Source organism: Molothrus ater, chromosome 3 (assembly GCF_012460135.2).
Source record: "Molothrus ater isolate BHLD 08-10-18 breed brown headed cowbird chromosome 3, BPBGC_Mater_1.1, whole genome shotgun sequence".
In the NCBI taxonomy this organism is placed as follows: Eukaryota; Metazoa; Chordata; class Aves; order Passeriformes; family Icteridae; genus Molothrus; species Molothrus ater.
The window spans coordinates 26842842-26861014 of record NC_050480.2 but is presented as its reverse complement, the minus strand read 5'-3'; the positions used below and the strand labels follow the sequence as shown (position 1 = coordinate 26861014).

The following is an 18173-nucleotide window of genomic DNA, read 5'->3' as shown; positions in this document are numbered from 1 at the left end:
ACAGACAAAACTTGAAGTCTTAGGTCTGTACTGACATAAAAAAAATTACTGTGCAAGTCATAGAGTAGGATTGAATTCCAACTAATGAAGTTACAATACAGTCATACTTCTCTGATTTTTTAAAATGTGACAATATATAGTAAAATTACCTTTTTCCTCCTTTGCCCACTATTAGTGATCTTATCTGGAGTGACTCCAAGATCTGCAAGTACTTTAGCTATGCCTCTAGCATCCACTCCACAGTTTGGTGCCACATTTGTTTCACAGCGTCGATGTACATTCATCTTGCAAACTGCAATGAAATACACAGTAATACAGTAAATTAAATACTATCTTGGCACACATTTGCCTTACCTATACCTATCAATAACTTTTTCAAATAAATACAATCTCACTAAGAAAGCACTTAGCTGAATTTGAAGGTATACTTCAATGCTAAAGTTATTAACGTGATTATCATTACTCTGATATGATAATTGAGAGTTGTATTTTCATACAGTGCTCAGAACAGACACAAGAATAAATAAAACTATCATATCATCCTGTAACTCTTAAATTAATTTGAGTTAGAAGAACTCAGAGCTTGGATTTTAACTGTCCACTATGGAAAGCACAACATTAAATCCTCATGTATTATTGCTTCTTACACTATTTTACTCAAGTAGATTAGCTTCTAATGTAGGCAGCCATAAAAGTGACAGCACTTTAAATTTTAATAAAAATTAAGGGTTAAACACCTACTTTATTTATATGGCAATCCTGTTACTAAGCTCATTCCCTTAAATCTCCTGAAACTATTCTATTATTATGAGGAGACGAAAAAGGTTACTTTGCTTCCAGATTATGGGGCAGAGGCAAGAACACAGCTCCATTAAAACTCGTGGAGTGTGGATTTGTTAGGAGCAGAGGACATATTTTATCTGAGACTTCAGTGCCCTCTTGTGGACCAAGGCATAAAGAGAGCACAGCTCCAAGTGTGGTTAAATCTTAGACTAATATTCAATTGTTCAAATTTCTCACTTTATTTTTTAGAGAAAAGGAAATTATAAAAATATGTATTATTTATAAAGTAACATTTAATTATATTTTTCATCAACAAAGCTTTCATTGTACAGCCCTTAAAGAAAAAAAACACATTTCCCACTTGGAGTATACCAAGGCAGTGAATCTGGCCATAACCATGCACTTCAGAAAGCTGGTGACTTTCCTTTTTAAATATGTTTTAGCTCACAAGAAGAGCAAAAAGAAACAGCTAAACATGGTATTTTCAATGAATGTATATTCAGTGACAAAACGTCAGCAGTAGGGATAACGTTTGAGCTAGGAACCATGGAAGCGGACATTGAGGAGCCAAACTGCTTGAAATAGCAGGAATATTTTGTGCAGTCCCACTTTATGTATGTATTTTACAAAATACGTACATAAAGTGGGACTGCACAAAATTTTCCCTGCTGTAAAAAGATGCACAGGAATAACCAGTGAAAAAAAACCTGAAGAAGAATAAATCTGTGTTATATGCTCCTCACGGTGTTAATAACCACACTGGGCAAGGAAGTATGCCTCTGAAGAAGCACTTGTTAAAGAGAGAAAACCAAGCACAGAGAAAATGATGTTTTCCGTTCAATTGAGTTCTAGATTTCATGCAGAGAACACTGCATTTTTATAGGCAATAATTTTATGAACAGGGAGAAAGCAACATAGACTCTCTGCACTATTGTTTCTACGCATCTGCTACACAGTATGAGAAACAACAGTTAAGACCAAATGAACAGTATGGTACTTGAGTTAGAATATGAAAGAGAACTCATGAATGTCCAAATTAGGTAGAGAGATACTATAACTCTGGATTAAAAAAAAAAAAAGGAGGAAAAAGCCCAGATTTAATTGAAAAGTCTTCACTGAATCCATCTCCATCATAATTAAGACAGCGTTTGAGCAAAATCTTCAATAGCTGCAAAGTAACAGCATTTAGAGCCTAAGATGTCCTCACTGTTCACTGGCTGGAACCACAAAGGAAGGCTTGTTCTTCAGAAGTCTCACTGGGTATAACTTTGCTGTGAAAGAAATCTCTTCTTTCCCTTGCTACTCAGCAATTTATGACATGAAACATCAGGTCTGACCTTCACCTATAGTTATGTGTCACCCTAAGTACTGCAAAGGATATATTTTTATAGATAATATATTTATACATGTGACCCCATGTTTCTGCTGTTGAGAAGTGTACATGATTTTTGTATTTATGAAGATGGACCTATCCATAGGTTCCTAAGGCATAACAAAATGAAAATGCTTATTATTCCATTAGGCACTACTTTCTAAGAACCTGATAATCATTTCCTTCATTACATCATTTCCTTCCACCTACAAATGGAAGTATTTTATAAACTATTTCTAAAATATTGGTTTTTCTAAACTTTGGTTTACAATTGTTTGTACTCTTTTCTCATCCCTTACATAGATGTGCTTGAAACAACGAGATACGGAACCCAACATTTTGGACAACTAAAATGACACAAATGCGCCTCCCAGCCTTATTTTCACATACAGATCCTGTACAGAGTACATAGTCCTTAAGCGGCAGAACATAATGAATCCTTTATTCATTATGGATATAATTTTCTGGAATAGAGGGCCTAAGCAGATCATCACAAAGGATGATTTAGCTGGGTATGAGAATACCTCATATTCTGGACATGGGCACACGAGACTGGTTCTACCTACTCTAACCAATACAAACCAGCAATTTTTGAAAATGGTATTAAAGGGAAAAGTAGATGGAATACTGATGTTTAAAAAGTTTAACAAACTGAAAACACAAAAGGCATATAAACTGAAGATATGTAAATTTTCATGCCCATCATTTTCTGTTAACTTCTAATATCCTGCATGGGATTAAAGCTACTCAGGAGTGAGCACAAAATGTGTTTCTTCATGTCTGACCTCTGCATCTGTTACTAACTGGTGCTGCCAACAGGGTAAGGACCGTGTTCTAATCATGATGGAAATCCTTACATTACTCCGTTACTTATTTTCTATTTACTTCTGTACATGCTGACATAGTGACTTGAAGTCTTTCCAAGTCTCCAAGTCACTCACAAAGAAAAAGAAAAGCTCTGAAGTGGTGCCTTACCTTTGCATTGTAAACCTTGTCTCAAAAGACCCCAGAGCAATGAACCACAGTGGTCACAGAAGGTGGGCACTTTGTAATTGTGAATGCTGAACTTGTGAGGCATGTTGACACTGAAACGCTGGGATCCCACTTGCTGAAAAAGGACAGCACAGCATATTTCATTTTAATTCATTTCTTTGCAATCAGTGTATGCTGAGCCCTGTTGCATTTTGAAACCACACAGAATTCAAATGATACGAAATAGATCTGTGCTCAGATGATGACCATCACATTAAATATACTCCAGAATTCTTTTCACTACTTTATCTGGGGAAAAGAGGGGGAAGGGCTGCTGTTGTCCAAGAGATAAAGACTAAAGTCTACTTCCTAGTACTTTTGGGAACAACAAATACATAGCTATCAGGAAAGATCTCAATGTGGAAGGCAAGGAAGTCACTCCCAATTGTTCTAGGAACATGAGGCCAAACTAATACAGGACTAGAAAAAGAAATATATCATAAGCCCTTTACCTTTCCATATCCCTCTCTTCTTTGGATCATAATAATGACAATGATAACTTGTTGAGTTCAGGGATTCCAAGGTATGATTATTTACTAATTAAAGGATGTCATTGATAGGTTTTCAAAGTGGCCATTGCACTGCAGGAGATTTATTTCTATGTTTTTCCTTCCCTTTTCTATTACCGCTGGCTTTTCTCCAGTGATCTAGTACCCCTTCTAAACAATGAGACCATCAGCAAAGTATGCAAGTCTCCACCAGTCTGGAGCCTGGGAATATAAACCTGCACAAGATTTTGTATATTCCTGTGAGTACTACACAAAACCAGCACTAGCCCAACACAGTCCTTTATCACAATTGTATGCACGTGATCACATTTTGGATGTAAAATACTGATTGTGGACCAGGTGTTACAGAATGGTCCCAGTAAGGACAATGCTAGTGAATTGCACAGAAAAAATGAGATCATGAGTTAGTGCCTCAGACAAACTCATGCTGAAGTTTAAGGAGTAGATTACAACTGCCATGTTACATAGAGCTCTGATTTGTAACTTAAAGGCAGGCTTTTTCAATCCCATGAATGTAGGTTTTTAATAAATAAAATTATGAAATGTAGTTTTTTGGCACGGCCAAGGAACTGTGATCATCCAATACCACCTCACCTAAGCCTGTGGTGAAATACAACGGGCTCTTGCTGTTGCACAAAACAACAGGCCAGTGAGCATACATTTGCTTTTCTGTTGAAGCACAACCCAAAAACTTCTGTGTAAGGAAAAGCATTTGCTACTTATAGCTGAGGGCTGAAACTATTAAAAAAAAACAAACCATTTTGACAGTTTGGATGTAGTCTTTGTTGAGGTGAGCCTTTGCAAGCAAATTCTGGTCAGTTGTCTGTGTTGGTGTCAGATATCCACCCAAGCATCCCAGCTCTCTGATCAGCCACTGATGGCTCAGCCACACAAAATGCAGCCCGGGAATGAGGGATCCCAGCCTGCTGCTTCTGAATTAAACTGACAAGAATTGTATTAACTCAGAAATGGAGAGAGAATGTTAAAAGTGAAAAGGAGTGGAAAGAGCTCTCTGAAACATTGAGCTCAGATGTTACAAAAAGTAATCTAATTTGAAATAAGTTTCTGTGTGATAATTTCCATGTAAATAAAACTGATAGCAATCTAGCATTCCAAAGTACTACAAAATGACCAGAAGGGCACAAAAAAGTCTGTAGCATCTATTGATTAAACAGAGGAGATTATATTATTTTGAACTGATCAAAGACAGAATTTTATATAGAAAAATTAATTTATAAACATTTACCTCATCGTGAGTTTCCTGTTTTTTTAAGCCAGCACACTTTGTTATTATAAGTTCATGGCATCTCTTGTGAACTACACAAGTGCAAACTAGAAAGACAAAAACAGATAAACGAATGAAATTTCATGATGATTAATTTTAAAGCAGAAGTCTGATCTCAGAAGACTAGAACCACTGGGACTTGAAAGCATGCAAGTGACTGGTGAGTCCTATGAAATAAATTGGTTTACAAAAACAAAAGATAATGGACTTTCAAAAGACCAACGAATTTTAAGATAACTAAAGCATATCTGCCAAATATCTCATCTGTAAAACTACAAATTACCTTCTGAAATGTTAACCACAATTTTTCTCAATTTTTACATATGGGATTTATCTGATGAAGTTCATGATCTCCACATTACATGAGACACAATAACAAAAACAATTCCTGTTTAAAGAGTTTTCAAAAGAAAACAGATAAGAAGATAAGTCATTGTAAAAGTCAAAAGAATAGAAAAAAAGTCAAATATTCTTTTTGTAATGCATTATCCTAAGTTGATAGCAGTAAAAGATTTCAGGATGCAAAAATGTTTTGCCAATATGCATTCTGATTAGTTAATCATGAATAACATTTGCAGATATGACACATAAGAATTGACACATGAACAATTACTAGGTCTAACATACCATAGAATTCAAGGTCATTAAGCAAAGTAAAAACCATCATAATGAAGTAACAAATTTCACTTCCTCCAATTTTGGTGGTTGTTGTAAGAAAAAAAATTAGATCAGAAGTCAAGGTACCTCTCCAGATACCTCTGTGTGTTAATACAGTAATTGCTATTATAGCATGTAAAGATCTATAAAAAATGGCATTTACATATTTACTATGAGATTTAATACAGTAATTATTATTAAATCATGTAAAGCTCTATTAAAAAAATGGCATTTACTTATTTAAAATGAGATTGCAGCAAGTCTTTTGTAACTGAAAAATCATCACTAACTTGGTGGTTTCTACTTGTTAGATGAGAATTAAGTACTAACACATCATCCCAAGAGGCATAAAGAAGTAGGAGTACAAGAAATTGAATTGAAAAATGGGAGATGAAAATGAAGCACTTGTGCAGTCTTCGCTATAACCTTCTCTAATGATGACCTCTATAATTATCTCATCGATTTAAACTACAGTCTTCACAATTACCTGGAATTTTTAAACACAGAATCTTAAGCAGAATAAAGAGCTCTCAATTTTAAAATGCAAGACTTGAAAAATGAAGAAGCCAAGATCCGCAGATATGGTTCCCTAGATGGATATACATGAAGATATATCTGGGATCTGATGTTCAGGGCTGTTAGCTGAGTTCCTACTTCATGTATGATGCTTAAGACCAACAGTTTTGAAAAAAATTACTGTGACTTGGTGCAAACATTGTATACTTGTTGAGACAAACTTATTCTGATCATCATGTGCTAAATACTTAGCATTATACATTTACAATGTCTGATAAAAATATCTTATTACTTATATAACATAATAAATATATTTAAACTGTCTTTATGTAGAGTTTCTCTTACCTTGACATTGGTATCCCTGTTTTCCTATTACACCCCTGAAAAATAATAAAGTGTTTTAGAAAAGAAGAGGAAATATTCTTAAGAATGAAAATATCTTTTCCTTCCCTTTACTAGACATGTGCATGTTTAAAGAAAGGCTTTTCATAAAAAAAATCATCTGATAACTGTATGCCTGGACTGAGATCAGGTCCAAGTAGGAACATTTCAGATGCTGAGAGGCAACAGGAAGGATGAGAGACCATGAAGGCAGTCAGAAGTACAGACAGATTTACTACAGGGAAACAGACAAAGCCAAAGGCTGCATGGAAAGGGGACAAAATGGTAAATCATCATGAAGCAGACCTCTAAACAGACAGATTGCATTTGTCAGTATTACTTGAAATCACCTTAGCCAACACAAGATATAATCCCAGGCAGTTTTTAGAGGAATGCAGTTTAGTTTATGCACATTTCATGTCATTTTACATTGAGAAAGACCAATTTATTACACAATCCTAAGAAATATTTACTGTTGATCACATCAGATCTTCTGTGCAAATCAGTATCTCTAGGTCTCTTTGGAAAATATCAGGAGTTCCTGAAAAACAACTGAAAACTGAATGTCTCCACCACTTCTCCCTATCTGAAAATTGAAAATACTCAAAATAATGCAAATAATTTCTAAAAGGGAGTTCTTGGTGTACATTGTAATAATAAAGACCCTGTACACAGAGCACCAAAATCTCTGTCATTAGAAGTTATTCCATTAACTATTCCATTCCATATTCCATTAACTTCAGTAGGATGCAAAGAAATTTTGCACTTCTTAGAAGAAAGATAGTGATTCTTAATGATGTAACAAAGAATTCTGTCACTGTGACAAAACGTAAAGGTCTAATATTAAAGTCTGAATCTATACTTAGGTCTTACTGGACCTAAGTAATAATAATAGATAATAATAATAGACTGGTTATCTCCCTGGAATTTAGTGTGCATTAGATAGGGAAATATTGAACTTTGTGGCTCAAAGGAGAAGAACCCCAAATACAACCAATTCTAATACTTGTGATGGAGGTTTAACAGCCTTCTATTGTCATCTGCAATGCTGTTGTGACAGATTCATGTCAAAATAACGAGGAAAAGAACTGCTGCTCTCTACCATTTTCACTGCAGTGAAACAGGAAGGCGTGCCAACTGCCCAACTCAAAGTTGCAAAGAAAGCAAAGCCAAAGTTGCTCCATACCATATAAAGTCTCTGCAGTGTGAGCAATATGTTGGTTGTCTAAGGTAGGTGGCCATGAACTTGTGTCCATTAACCTGATGCACCCGGCGCCGCACGGCACCCTGGCGCTTCCTGGGGCGCATCCGCTCCCGGAACACACGCTCTTCATTGTCCTTGGGGGCTGAAACACAGGGAAAAACAATCAGCACTGGCTGTCACACACACAAGTCTGGAGAAACTCAAATGCTATGCATAGGTAGATATTTTTCCAAAATAAAAATAATCCTCTGTACCCAGCAGTGCAAAATAACTTGCTTAAGTTTTGCATAATTTTTATTCATTTTTAGCAGCAATTAGCAGAGGGTAAAGGTTTTCATTGCTTAGTACAGGAACTTCTAGTTCTTTTAAAGCTTCATTTGTAAATTCATGTGAAATTGGGATTAAGTCCTCTACACCTTATCACTATCAAGCACACTGACAACCTCTTAACAATAATTATACAGTTAGATTCTCCTAACAGATCAGACTTTCACCTCACTTGATCTCCAGGAGAAGAAAACAATCCCAACATCCCCATGTCCTTGTACATTCAGAAAGTGCTGATACAAGCGCAAGAAAGCAGAGTAAAAATATGTATTATCAAGCAGAACAAAAAATTCCATCCAGAATTGATTACTTATTAGAATTCCTGATTGAGATCTGAGCTTCAGGCTTTAATAACCCACTTTGATACTAATAAATGCTCAGCAAAATGTTCAAAAGAAGGAAGTTGTTCTTCCTAATCAATTCCTATTCCAATTGTACATGATATTTAATGGTAGAGGAAGTATAAAATGAACTTGATATAACTCAGAGTGAAAACAAAAAAAAGATTTTTTTTGGAAAAAGAATCTTCAGCATGCATTGGGTCTTTTTCTTAAGGTTTTCTTTTTTTTTAATATCACTAACACCATCATAATATTCTGTATGCATTAAGCAAAAGCTGAGGATGAATTATCAATGAAGAACAGTTCACAATTAATGAAAAACAGATTTTACAGACATTCCCTGAGCCACTCTTGCTTTGGCAAACTAGACTATAAGACTTGGAGAGGACCATATTCAGTCACCCATTGCCAACTGAATCCATGCACTCAATACTTTGGTGCATATAACACTTTGATGTGTAGTTAATACCTGTCATTCTTTGAATTTCAGCTACCTTGAATCATTACAGTGGCCTAAAAACACCAACTTTGGTCTGCTGCAAGCTTTTCTGTACATGATTGAGTTGTCCAAGCAACAGTACAGTGCTTAATAACAACACATAGAAAATTCAAAGTCTGGGAACAACTCAACGTAAAAAAAGTCTCAAATTCTTTTACAAACATTGGAATAAATCCTGGTTTTGAGGGTTTTAAATATAAAAGGTATTGATTAAAGAATTTCTAGAAAATGGTCTTAAATTAAACCAATGGATGGACATCTTTGGAAAAAAACAGAGCACAGATGAACAAACAGAGACCAATGTCTTTCCCTGCAGAGCAAAGGCTAAACTCCTTGACGCCTTGACAGCAAGTTTTTTTATGCACAGAAAAGGCTAAGCTCCATACACATTAATGTTTTACAAACACTTCATACTTAGAGTTGTTTTTCACCCTAAGATGACACATCTGTGGGATGGCCAGAGTGACACTCCTATTCTAAAGTGAGCTCTCAGTAAATAAACACAGCCTTGTACACAAAGCTACCCCTTTTATTTACGCTGAAGAACAACTAAAAAGCAATGGTTGTAGGTTGCCCTTCAATAAAGAGATAAGAAATACCAGACAGTTACCATTTATGCTTATTTTTATGTTTTCAATTTTGTTTATTTTTAGGGATTAAGCAAAACTAATGTCTAATAAATATCACAGCTCATTAAGAGAAAGATTGTCTTCCACAAAGAATATGTAACAAATAGTTGAAAATCCAACAAAATATTTATTTTCCCAGCTTCTTGAATGATTTACTGACTTTACAAAGCTGCTGGAAATCTTTTAAAAGCTATTACAGGAAATAATTCTGTATTAACACAGATCTGCTCTTTTGATTACCATCCAGATTATAGACTTTGCTACAGTATGCACAACCTGGATGTGAGAAAGTTAAAGTCCAACTCCTCTGGAAAGGTTTCCCCCAAAAAATCCAACTCTTCTGGAAAGGTTTCCGAAAAAGTTATGTGCTTTACAAAATGAACAAGATGTTCTGACAGAGCACAATACACATTTGATATGATATTCAGTCTACAGTACTGTTTTTCTCATTTTTTCATCTTAAGTGCAATTCTTCACAGATAAAGCACCTGTAATTTTACAGAGCATGTAAAATCCTCCTCTTGTTTTGGCTACATAAAAGCAGTATCGTGACACTGGGGTTTTTTGTTTACTTTGTTTCTACTAACAAAGTTTTAAACCTACTTTCACTGCATTAGTTTCAATTCTATATTTAATTCTTTAATGAAATTCCATTTTTCCCTTCTAATACTTACAGTTTAAATAATATAATGAAACAGTATCCTTTTCAGAAATGCACCGACTTGAAAACAGACACAAGCAATGCATCTGAAAGCATCAGATTAAATGTCAGGCCTCGATTATCAAAAATCACTTCAACACAAACAGCATCACTGTGTGTGAGAAGGATCCTCTACCTGTAGTTAGAAAATGTTGTTTTCTTGGTCTGTCTTGGATAATGCTGGAGGTCCATTAGCCAGTTGCCCTTAAACGTTTTCTGTGTCAGTCTGCTATTCCCCTTTTGCCACTAAAGACCAGCACTTGGCCAAATCCATGCACTGTGCCCTGCTTTAGAGTGGAAGTGCCCAGAGGAGCTGCATGTTGGAGAGCATTGGCTCTGCCAACACCTCACCTCTCATTGCACCCTGTGTGCAATCCTCACCTCATCAGTTGGCAGCAGGACTCATTTAGAGGGCTTGGAGCAGGGTAGAATCATAGAATCATGGAATCATTAAGACTGGAAAAGACCTCTAAGATCTGTTGGTTCAACCACTAACCCAGCACTACCAAGGCCATCGCTAAACCATGTCCCTAAACTGCTACACCTACACATCTTTTAAATATCTCCAAAAATGGTGACTTCCCCAGGCAGCCAGTTCTAATGCACCACTACACAATTTGTTAAGAAATTTTTCCAATCTAGACCTCCCCTGGTACAACTTGATAGTATTTCCTCTTCTACCAGTTATTATTTGGGAGAAGAGACCAATTCCCACATCACTCCACCCTCCTAGAGAACAGAAAGGTCTTCTCTCAGGCTCCTTTTCTCCAGGCTAAACAAGCATCTGACATTACAGTGCCTGACTGACCACTGGATGACTAGACATGAGCCTTTCATCACAGCAGATGAAGTCACAGGAGAAATTAGCTCACCCACAAGCTTAACAATAACTTCAAGTTAACATAAAGTTCAGTCACTTATTCACTGTGACCCTATGTAAACATATAAGCAATGCTTTCTCACAGTCCCCAAGCAAAACACTGCCACATCTTGTGTAAGACTGGATTTTAGGGAAAACTTTTTACTGAAAAGCTGGTCAGGCATTGGCACAGACAGCCCATGATGTGGTGGAGTCACCATTCCTGGAAGCATTCAAAAAATGTGTGCATAATGCACTTATGTACATGGTTTAGTGCTGAACATGGAGGTGCTGCCTTAACAGCCAGACTTGATGACCTCAAAGGTCTTTTCCAACCTGAACAATCCTGTGATTCACACTGCTGTTTTGGGCCCCAGGCATAAAATCAGGCAGGAACTGTCCCAGGTGACTCAGAAGCAGATGATCACATCTGTTCTGGCTCATACCCAGGGTTGTGAACCACTTATTTCTAGCAGAACTCACAATAGTCTGTATTTAAATTAAAATCCATTTATCTCATACTGAACAGTCATGGTAGAAATGTTAATTTATCTGACTGAAGACACCTACTTTGGAAGGGAGCTACACCGCTCTCCCCAAATATGTCTCATCGTTCACAAGCAGAAAAGCGAAGATTAGTAAATGCTAGCAGAAAGCAGGAAGTATTTGGGAAAACCCCCAACATCTGTCTGATATCAACAACTAGTGTTTTCAATGCATTCTTTTGAAAATACTAGCATCCCAAACAAAATTGGCCTTTAAAATATATTTTTAAAAGTCTTACAGAGGTATGTATTATGTTCTAGAAAATACCATTAGCATACTGCATACTGTGCATGGCATTTCTATTCTTAGCGAAGGAGTTAAAATTAAGTGAATTCCTCATAGTCAGAATACTAGCAAGTTTCAATATAAACAATTTCTTCTCATGGTATTTCTACTAAATAGTCACAGAGGCTTATCATTTCCTCAGTAAAGGCTGTTTCTTACGTAATGTACATTCTGTTCTCTGTTTTGGTTTTGAGTCCTTCTGTCTTCTGTACTATTCAGTTTATCCTTTTAAAGTACATTTCTTACATTTTATTTTCAAAAGATGGAATAAGAAATTATTACAATTTCCAAGTGTTCATGGAGAATGCTGTTGGTGGAGCACATTGAGTTTAGGATTCATATGATGGTACTTGAGAACTGGCAAATTTAAAACTAATTTTATTTCAAAACCATAGCCAGTAATGCCACTACTTCTTTTCCCTGTAGCCAAGAGTAACTCTTGAGTTATTTGAAAAACAATAGCATATAATTGCTTTTATGTACTCATATGTACATACATACATAATGCCTACAATTTTAAAGACTCAAAAGACTTGCATGCTTAAATCCAAGCTCTAAGGGAAGTGTTATAAAAGTCAGAAGCATCTGCATGAAAAATTGCACAAAACTCATAAATACCTGCAAAATGGAGGCTTAAATGAGCTGTCTCAACTACGTTTAATGCTGGTCATTGTCTCGTATCCATTAAGCATGCATTATAAGTCATGACTTAAAAAGTAATTCTTAGAAAGGAAAGTACTGCGTAACGCTCAGCAATCTTCAAAGGAAACAAGACTGGGGGAGTAAGACCTGCACACCAAATATCAAAGGCTCAACCATGTCAGGTCTTGTTTCCTACTAAAACAGGTTCAGCATAAATGAGAAGGGCTCAATGTGGAGCACTAACTGCAACAACATTATCCTCCATAGCCCTGTCTTATCTTCAACACTCTGAGTACTTACACAATTCTCACAACAACCAAAAAAATGCAAAAAAAAAGGCAGAAAAAGAGCAAGAGAGCTTACACACAAATAGAGGGAGTATCCAGAATTTCTTATTGCTGACAATGCTGACTTCTAAACAGGAACAATGCTGATCCCTTCTCTCAATCTGGGGGTGATTCTTACCAAACTGTCAGTGTTTGGGGAAGGGAAAAACCAGTTAAACTTTAGTTAAATGGCTTCTGCCCCATCAAAGCCAAAGCATGGGCCATGTATGACAGTAACACAGAAACTGGTGATGCTGCCAGGTAAATCCTTGCAAGAGAAGCCTGACCCCTCATGGGACTTCTGGCAACAAGGGGCTTTTCACCCTGGGCATCTCCTGGGTGTCACATTGCTGTCACCTCTACCTTACAAGCACCATTCAGAGAGCTGGATTTAACATCAATCTTTAATAATTACAACTGACCCTAAATGAACAACAAATGCAAAGGAACAATGGTTGTACGGAGGTTTCATTGCTGAAGATGAAAACTAACAGCTTTTGTATCATGTTTAAGCCTGATCACTTTAACCAGTATGCATGTACTGAAATAGAGCTTTTATTTTAGCACTACATAATGTCTAAACAGAGGAAGGATATTGATTGAAGCAGGAGAGGTAATTTGTCTAAAAATATGTTGGAAAGTGAGAAGCGGCAGAAAAAATGTCCAGGACTTCTCAGGATTCAGAATGGAGTATAACCAGATCATTATGCATCAAAATAAGGTCTCAAAGGATTATTCCCAAACTCTATTCTGGGCTGTACAGAAGAAGCATATACACTGGCATTAAGATTTCTCCACGCAGAAATCATTACAGGATTCTGCATTTAAAAATTTAATCTATTTTAAAAGGAAAAAAAAAACAACAAACCAAACCAACCCAAAACAACAAAAATCCACCATGAACAAAAAGCTAAACACCCCCATCTATTTACATTTCTATATCCTTTCTTTTGGCAAAGTCTTGTTTAGTAGTAACACATGGAACAAACTAATTCTGTACATTTTAGAGAAAAAAAAAGTAAGGTAAGTGCTACAATATGATATCATAAAGCTGTTACTGATGAGCACAGAAATTATGTAGTTTACTACAGTCATAGAAAGAGCATGAAATTTTTCTATGTCTTTTTCTAGAGTATTATGTTTCCAGATTACTTCTTAAACAAAGAACAAGCATACAGGTTTTCCTACTGTATCTCAAATCTGCTTTATTTAGGAGACCAGACAGGAAATTTCTCATTTAATAGGAGAGTCAGATCCTTCAATAACACTGCATTGTTAACAAAAACAAAGATGCTGAGTGCTACTAAAGAAATGAAAAAAATGCTCACAAAATGCATGAGTTTTAAAAGAGATATGTGTCTAGACATGTCTGCTAACACCAGCTATTTTACTAAATGCACTGAAGAATAAATTCCCTATTAAACTATATCATCCCAAAGATGGTGGGTGGCTTTGTAGCATGGGCTAAGGCTCAAATGTATCTGCCTTCAAACACATGCTTACCTGTAAATGATCAAATTCTTGTCTAAAAGAGAGATTCTGCCTACATGTATTTTAAAATTTCCCTTGAGAGCACACAGAGTTGATTTGGGGTGTCACAGGCACATATTTTTGTTTGAGGGCTTCTGTTATTTTCCTTTTTTTAAAAAAGAGCCCAAACCAAAACACCTGTGTGTATATATATATATATATATATATATATGTATATAATGCTATCCAATGATTACTTACACATGATTCAAAGTTTTCCTACATAATTATTATCAGGAGCACATTCATAAGCTCACTCAAAGCTGAAGGGGCAACAATAACTCCCCACATCTTTCAAATAGAAATACTTCCACATTCAATACACCTGATAAAGGAGGACTTAACGTCCAGAAGTACTAAAGAGATAGAAGTACTAAATAGATACTGATAGTCCAATTGCAATTTCAGCACACACAGAAGTCCAATTTAGTTTTCAGAAATGTCCCAGCCTTGGTGGCAGGCAATAGTTTGGACCAAGTGTTCAAAACCAGGAGTGAGGTCCCTGAAGAGACTGGATGAGCCCCCAGTTCTGCCCCAGCTGCAGCCCATCCACTTGGCTACAGCAGAGGCTGCAGTGAGAAGGGATTAGTTTCCATACATGCTCAGACAAAATATTCCTTTAAATGACTCAGAGGCTTTTCTTAACAAAGTCTTCAAGACAAGCCCTCAAGTTTCTGCTCTTGATCTCCACAAGGCCCACAGAATTAGTGACAATCTACACAAGCTTAAGGTATTAACAACATGGAATTACACATGGTCATCTTCAGTGACCATACAGCATGGTTTAATAAATCTAATATTTAAGAAACAGAATTCTGTTTTATAGGAACTGGACCACTGGTCCAGTGGTTTATATTTATATTTATGGATATAAATATGCAGTCTGTTTTTTAGATCCCTAGGAACTCACACAGATGATGGGGTACTGACCTCATTTTGGAGGGTGGATATAGCAATTTCTGTATTTAAGCAGCTGTCAGATCCACAAAGCAAGCAAATCAGAGATGAATCCCTCCTACTTCCTCTCAGTTTCTTTATTGGTAACATTAATGATTTAAAGAAAAATTGTATTCCTGAAACAATGTAACAACTTGTAACTACAATTTTCATAATACAATTTATTTGGCAAAGGAAGTTATATCAGTAGAAATACCGTAGAGAAATTATCACTATGTGGCAGGTTTTCTGAAAAGTGAATTTCATCTCAAGGTTTTTAAAATAAAGTTTCAACTTCCAAGCCTTTTTCCACAACCCAGACATTGTTTTTTCAGTTGTAAAGGAGATGTCACAGGCAACAGGACCAAAAACAAGGCTAACTAATGTTATTTCAGTCTTATTTTTCAGGAGTAACAAACAGCCTCACTCTAAACACAATGCCCTTATGTCAACAAATCTGCAATTGAAATTAAAGAACTGGAAATGCATTCTACATATGGCAAATACTAAAGCTACTACTCATGAGAAAAAGCTCACTCCATGAAATTTAATGTGTCTATTCACGTCCTAACTAGCAAAGTAATAATTTACAAAACATAGAACAATTTTTGTGCCATAACTTGACTTGATAAACTTGCAGGCAGAAAATTAAATTAGTTCATGTCGGTAAGAGTCAGATCATGTTGTTACAGTGTTAGTAATGAGCAGTATTAGCAGCCTGGCATTACCATTGTTAGTGTTAAGCACTTGACAAACTAACAAAACGAAATATCTCATATTAGGTCAACTTTTTTTTTACTTACTAGAAGTAAAAAAAGCAGAAAATCTTCTATATGAAGAAACTATACATATAACCTATTTGATTATTATTATAAGTTTAGTGTAACTGATCAGATGAGCTATCATTGGGGCTTGACCTCTCTACTGTCACTGCTGCAAGCCTACAAACACGTCCTGCAATTTGACTGCACCAGCACCTTGTGATGGCAGTGGTGGTGGTCACTGCTCTGGTGACACATGCTCACACTGGCTGTGCTTTGTCTTCTATGAAAGAAGGAGGGTGAGACAAACCATCCCAGGCAGGGCTGTGGTGGGTGGTGAACTTGCACAGCAGCACACAGCCATGCTTATTGGAACAGAGCTCCAGGCTAGGAAGTATCTGCAGGGTCGAATGACCTCTCTGCAGGGTCAACACCTGAGCTGCTGGCTTTCGTCAGCTTCCTGGAAAGGAAACAGGCTTGTGATGTGAAGAAGGAAAACAAGTATTGTAAAAACTTCAGGACAAAGCTCTTTTCCCAGAGGTAACTATTAAACCAGTCAGATCCCAAATGATGCTATTTTAAGCGAGTGTTGGTGATAGATTAGAGAAGTTCAGCAGTCTCTTTCTAATACTTGCAAAAGCTATATACATTATGACGAAACAGAACCTTGTATGTCTGGCATTCTAGTCTTTCAGAAGTTGTTTCTTAAATATTTGTTCAACTTTAGCTTTGGTCCTATCCCACAGAACAACAGAAGCCCAAGTGGCAGGCACCTAGGAGATTTCTGAGCTCAGTCTCCTGCAGTAGGGAAATGTCCCATGTACTTCAGGCATCCTCAGCTCTCATTTTTATGATGGTTCTCAAAAATCTCCAGTGAGGGAAATTCCACAACACACTCGTGTATCTTGTTTCACTACTCTGGCAGGCAGGCTGTTTTTCTAATATTCAACTTCAATCCTTTTGCAATAAGTTATGCTGGATGAATGATAGCACCCTGAAAAAGTAAGTTTTGGCCAGCACAGAACCTGTTGAAGTATCTGTAGCATGGCAGCAATTTTCCTGTGGATACCATGCAAAAGGCCAGAGACACAGCAAGATCTCACAGAAAAGAGGGCTGCAAGAATTCTCTATGATTCTCAGGCCACAGCAAGACAGAAAATGCTTTGCACTACACAGGACCCTGCAGATATCCCAGTCACATGCTAGCTACAGAAAAGTCATGGCATCTGAAGGCAAAAAAGGGAATGAAAATCACTTACTGCCTTAGGCCACTAAATCTCAAAGTTGTCTTGCTGATTCCATTTCCAGATCCCCATCCTTATAGCAACAATTTGTTTCTATCCAAGCTTTGAAATGCATGTAACAAAGCACCCTTGAACTTAAAATTTCTACATTAAAATTCCATATAACCACATTAAGGATCTATGGGGCATAACCTACATAGGTCAGGGAAGATGGCTTTTAAAACATGGTTTTATAAAGGTTGTACCCTCAGCAAGCTCAAGCCTGCTGCTTAGAGAGATTAAATTGCACAGATTCAAAGTACTTCACAGTGGCAGTGAAATCTTACCTACAATTAGAGAAGTGGTTTTGCTTTTTTTTTTTTTTAATTTGTTTCTCAATAAAGAAACAAATTAAAAGAAACTGTTTGCTTGTATCCTTCACAGGGCAGGAGGAGGTCACTGCAGAACTGTGATTCAGAGAACCTCCCCCAGTGCCTATGTAATAACTGAGACAGCCAGAGAAGATTGCATAGCAGCTTCCTTTTCCCAAGCAGGAAGAATCCCTTCAATATACAGATTTGGGTATCAGGTAAAAAGTACAGAATCCTCATTACTTTGCTCAAAAAATGCTAATGAAAGCCAGAGGAAGCTTCAAGGACAGGGAGAATGGCAGTGATATATTTTATTTATGCAGACTTTTTATTCCTTATGCTTTCAGGTAATGATAGTGCTATTCTACAACTAATTAAAATAAAGACTTCAAAATTTGGACATTACTCCTCCGTTCCAACAGTACTCAAGTAGTAAGACAGAAAGTAGCTGTACCTTCA

General features: G+C 36.6%; 1 protein-coding gene across 2 annotated transcripts in view; it reads right to left on the bottom strand.

Moving 5' to 3' along the window:
- PRKCE (protein kinase C epsilon) overlaps window positions 1-18173 on the bottom strand; it is a 288051-nt gene that overhangs the window by 103691 nt on the left and 166187 nt on the right. For both annotated transcript variants that reach the window (XM_036379719.2, XM_036379718.2), the window contains exons 3-7: window positions 7722-7881; window positions 6500-6534; window positions 4943-5028; window positions 3131-3263; window positions 150-292 (exon numbers count right to left, since the gene is read on the bottom strand). In XM_036379719.2, the coding sequence (XP_036235612.1) occupies window positions 150-292; window positions 3131-3263; window positions 4943-5028; window positions 6500-6534; window positions 7722-7881 (557 nt within the window). The remainder of the gene's footprint in view (window positions 1-149; window positions 293-3130; window positions 3264-4942; window positions 5029-6499; window positions 6535-7721; window positions 7882-18173) is intronic.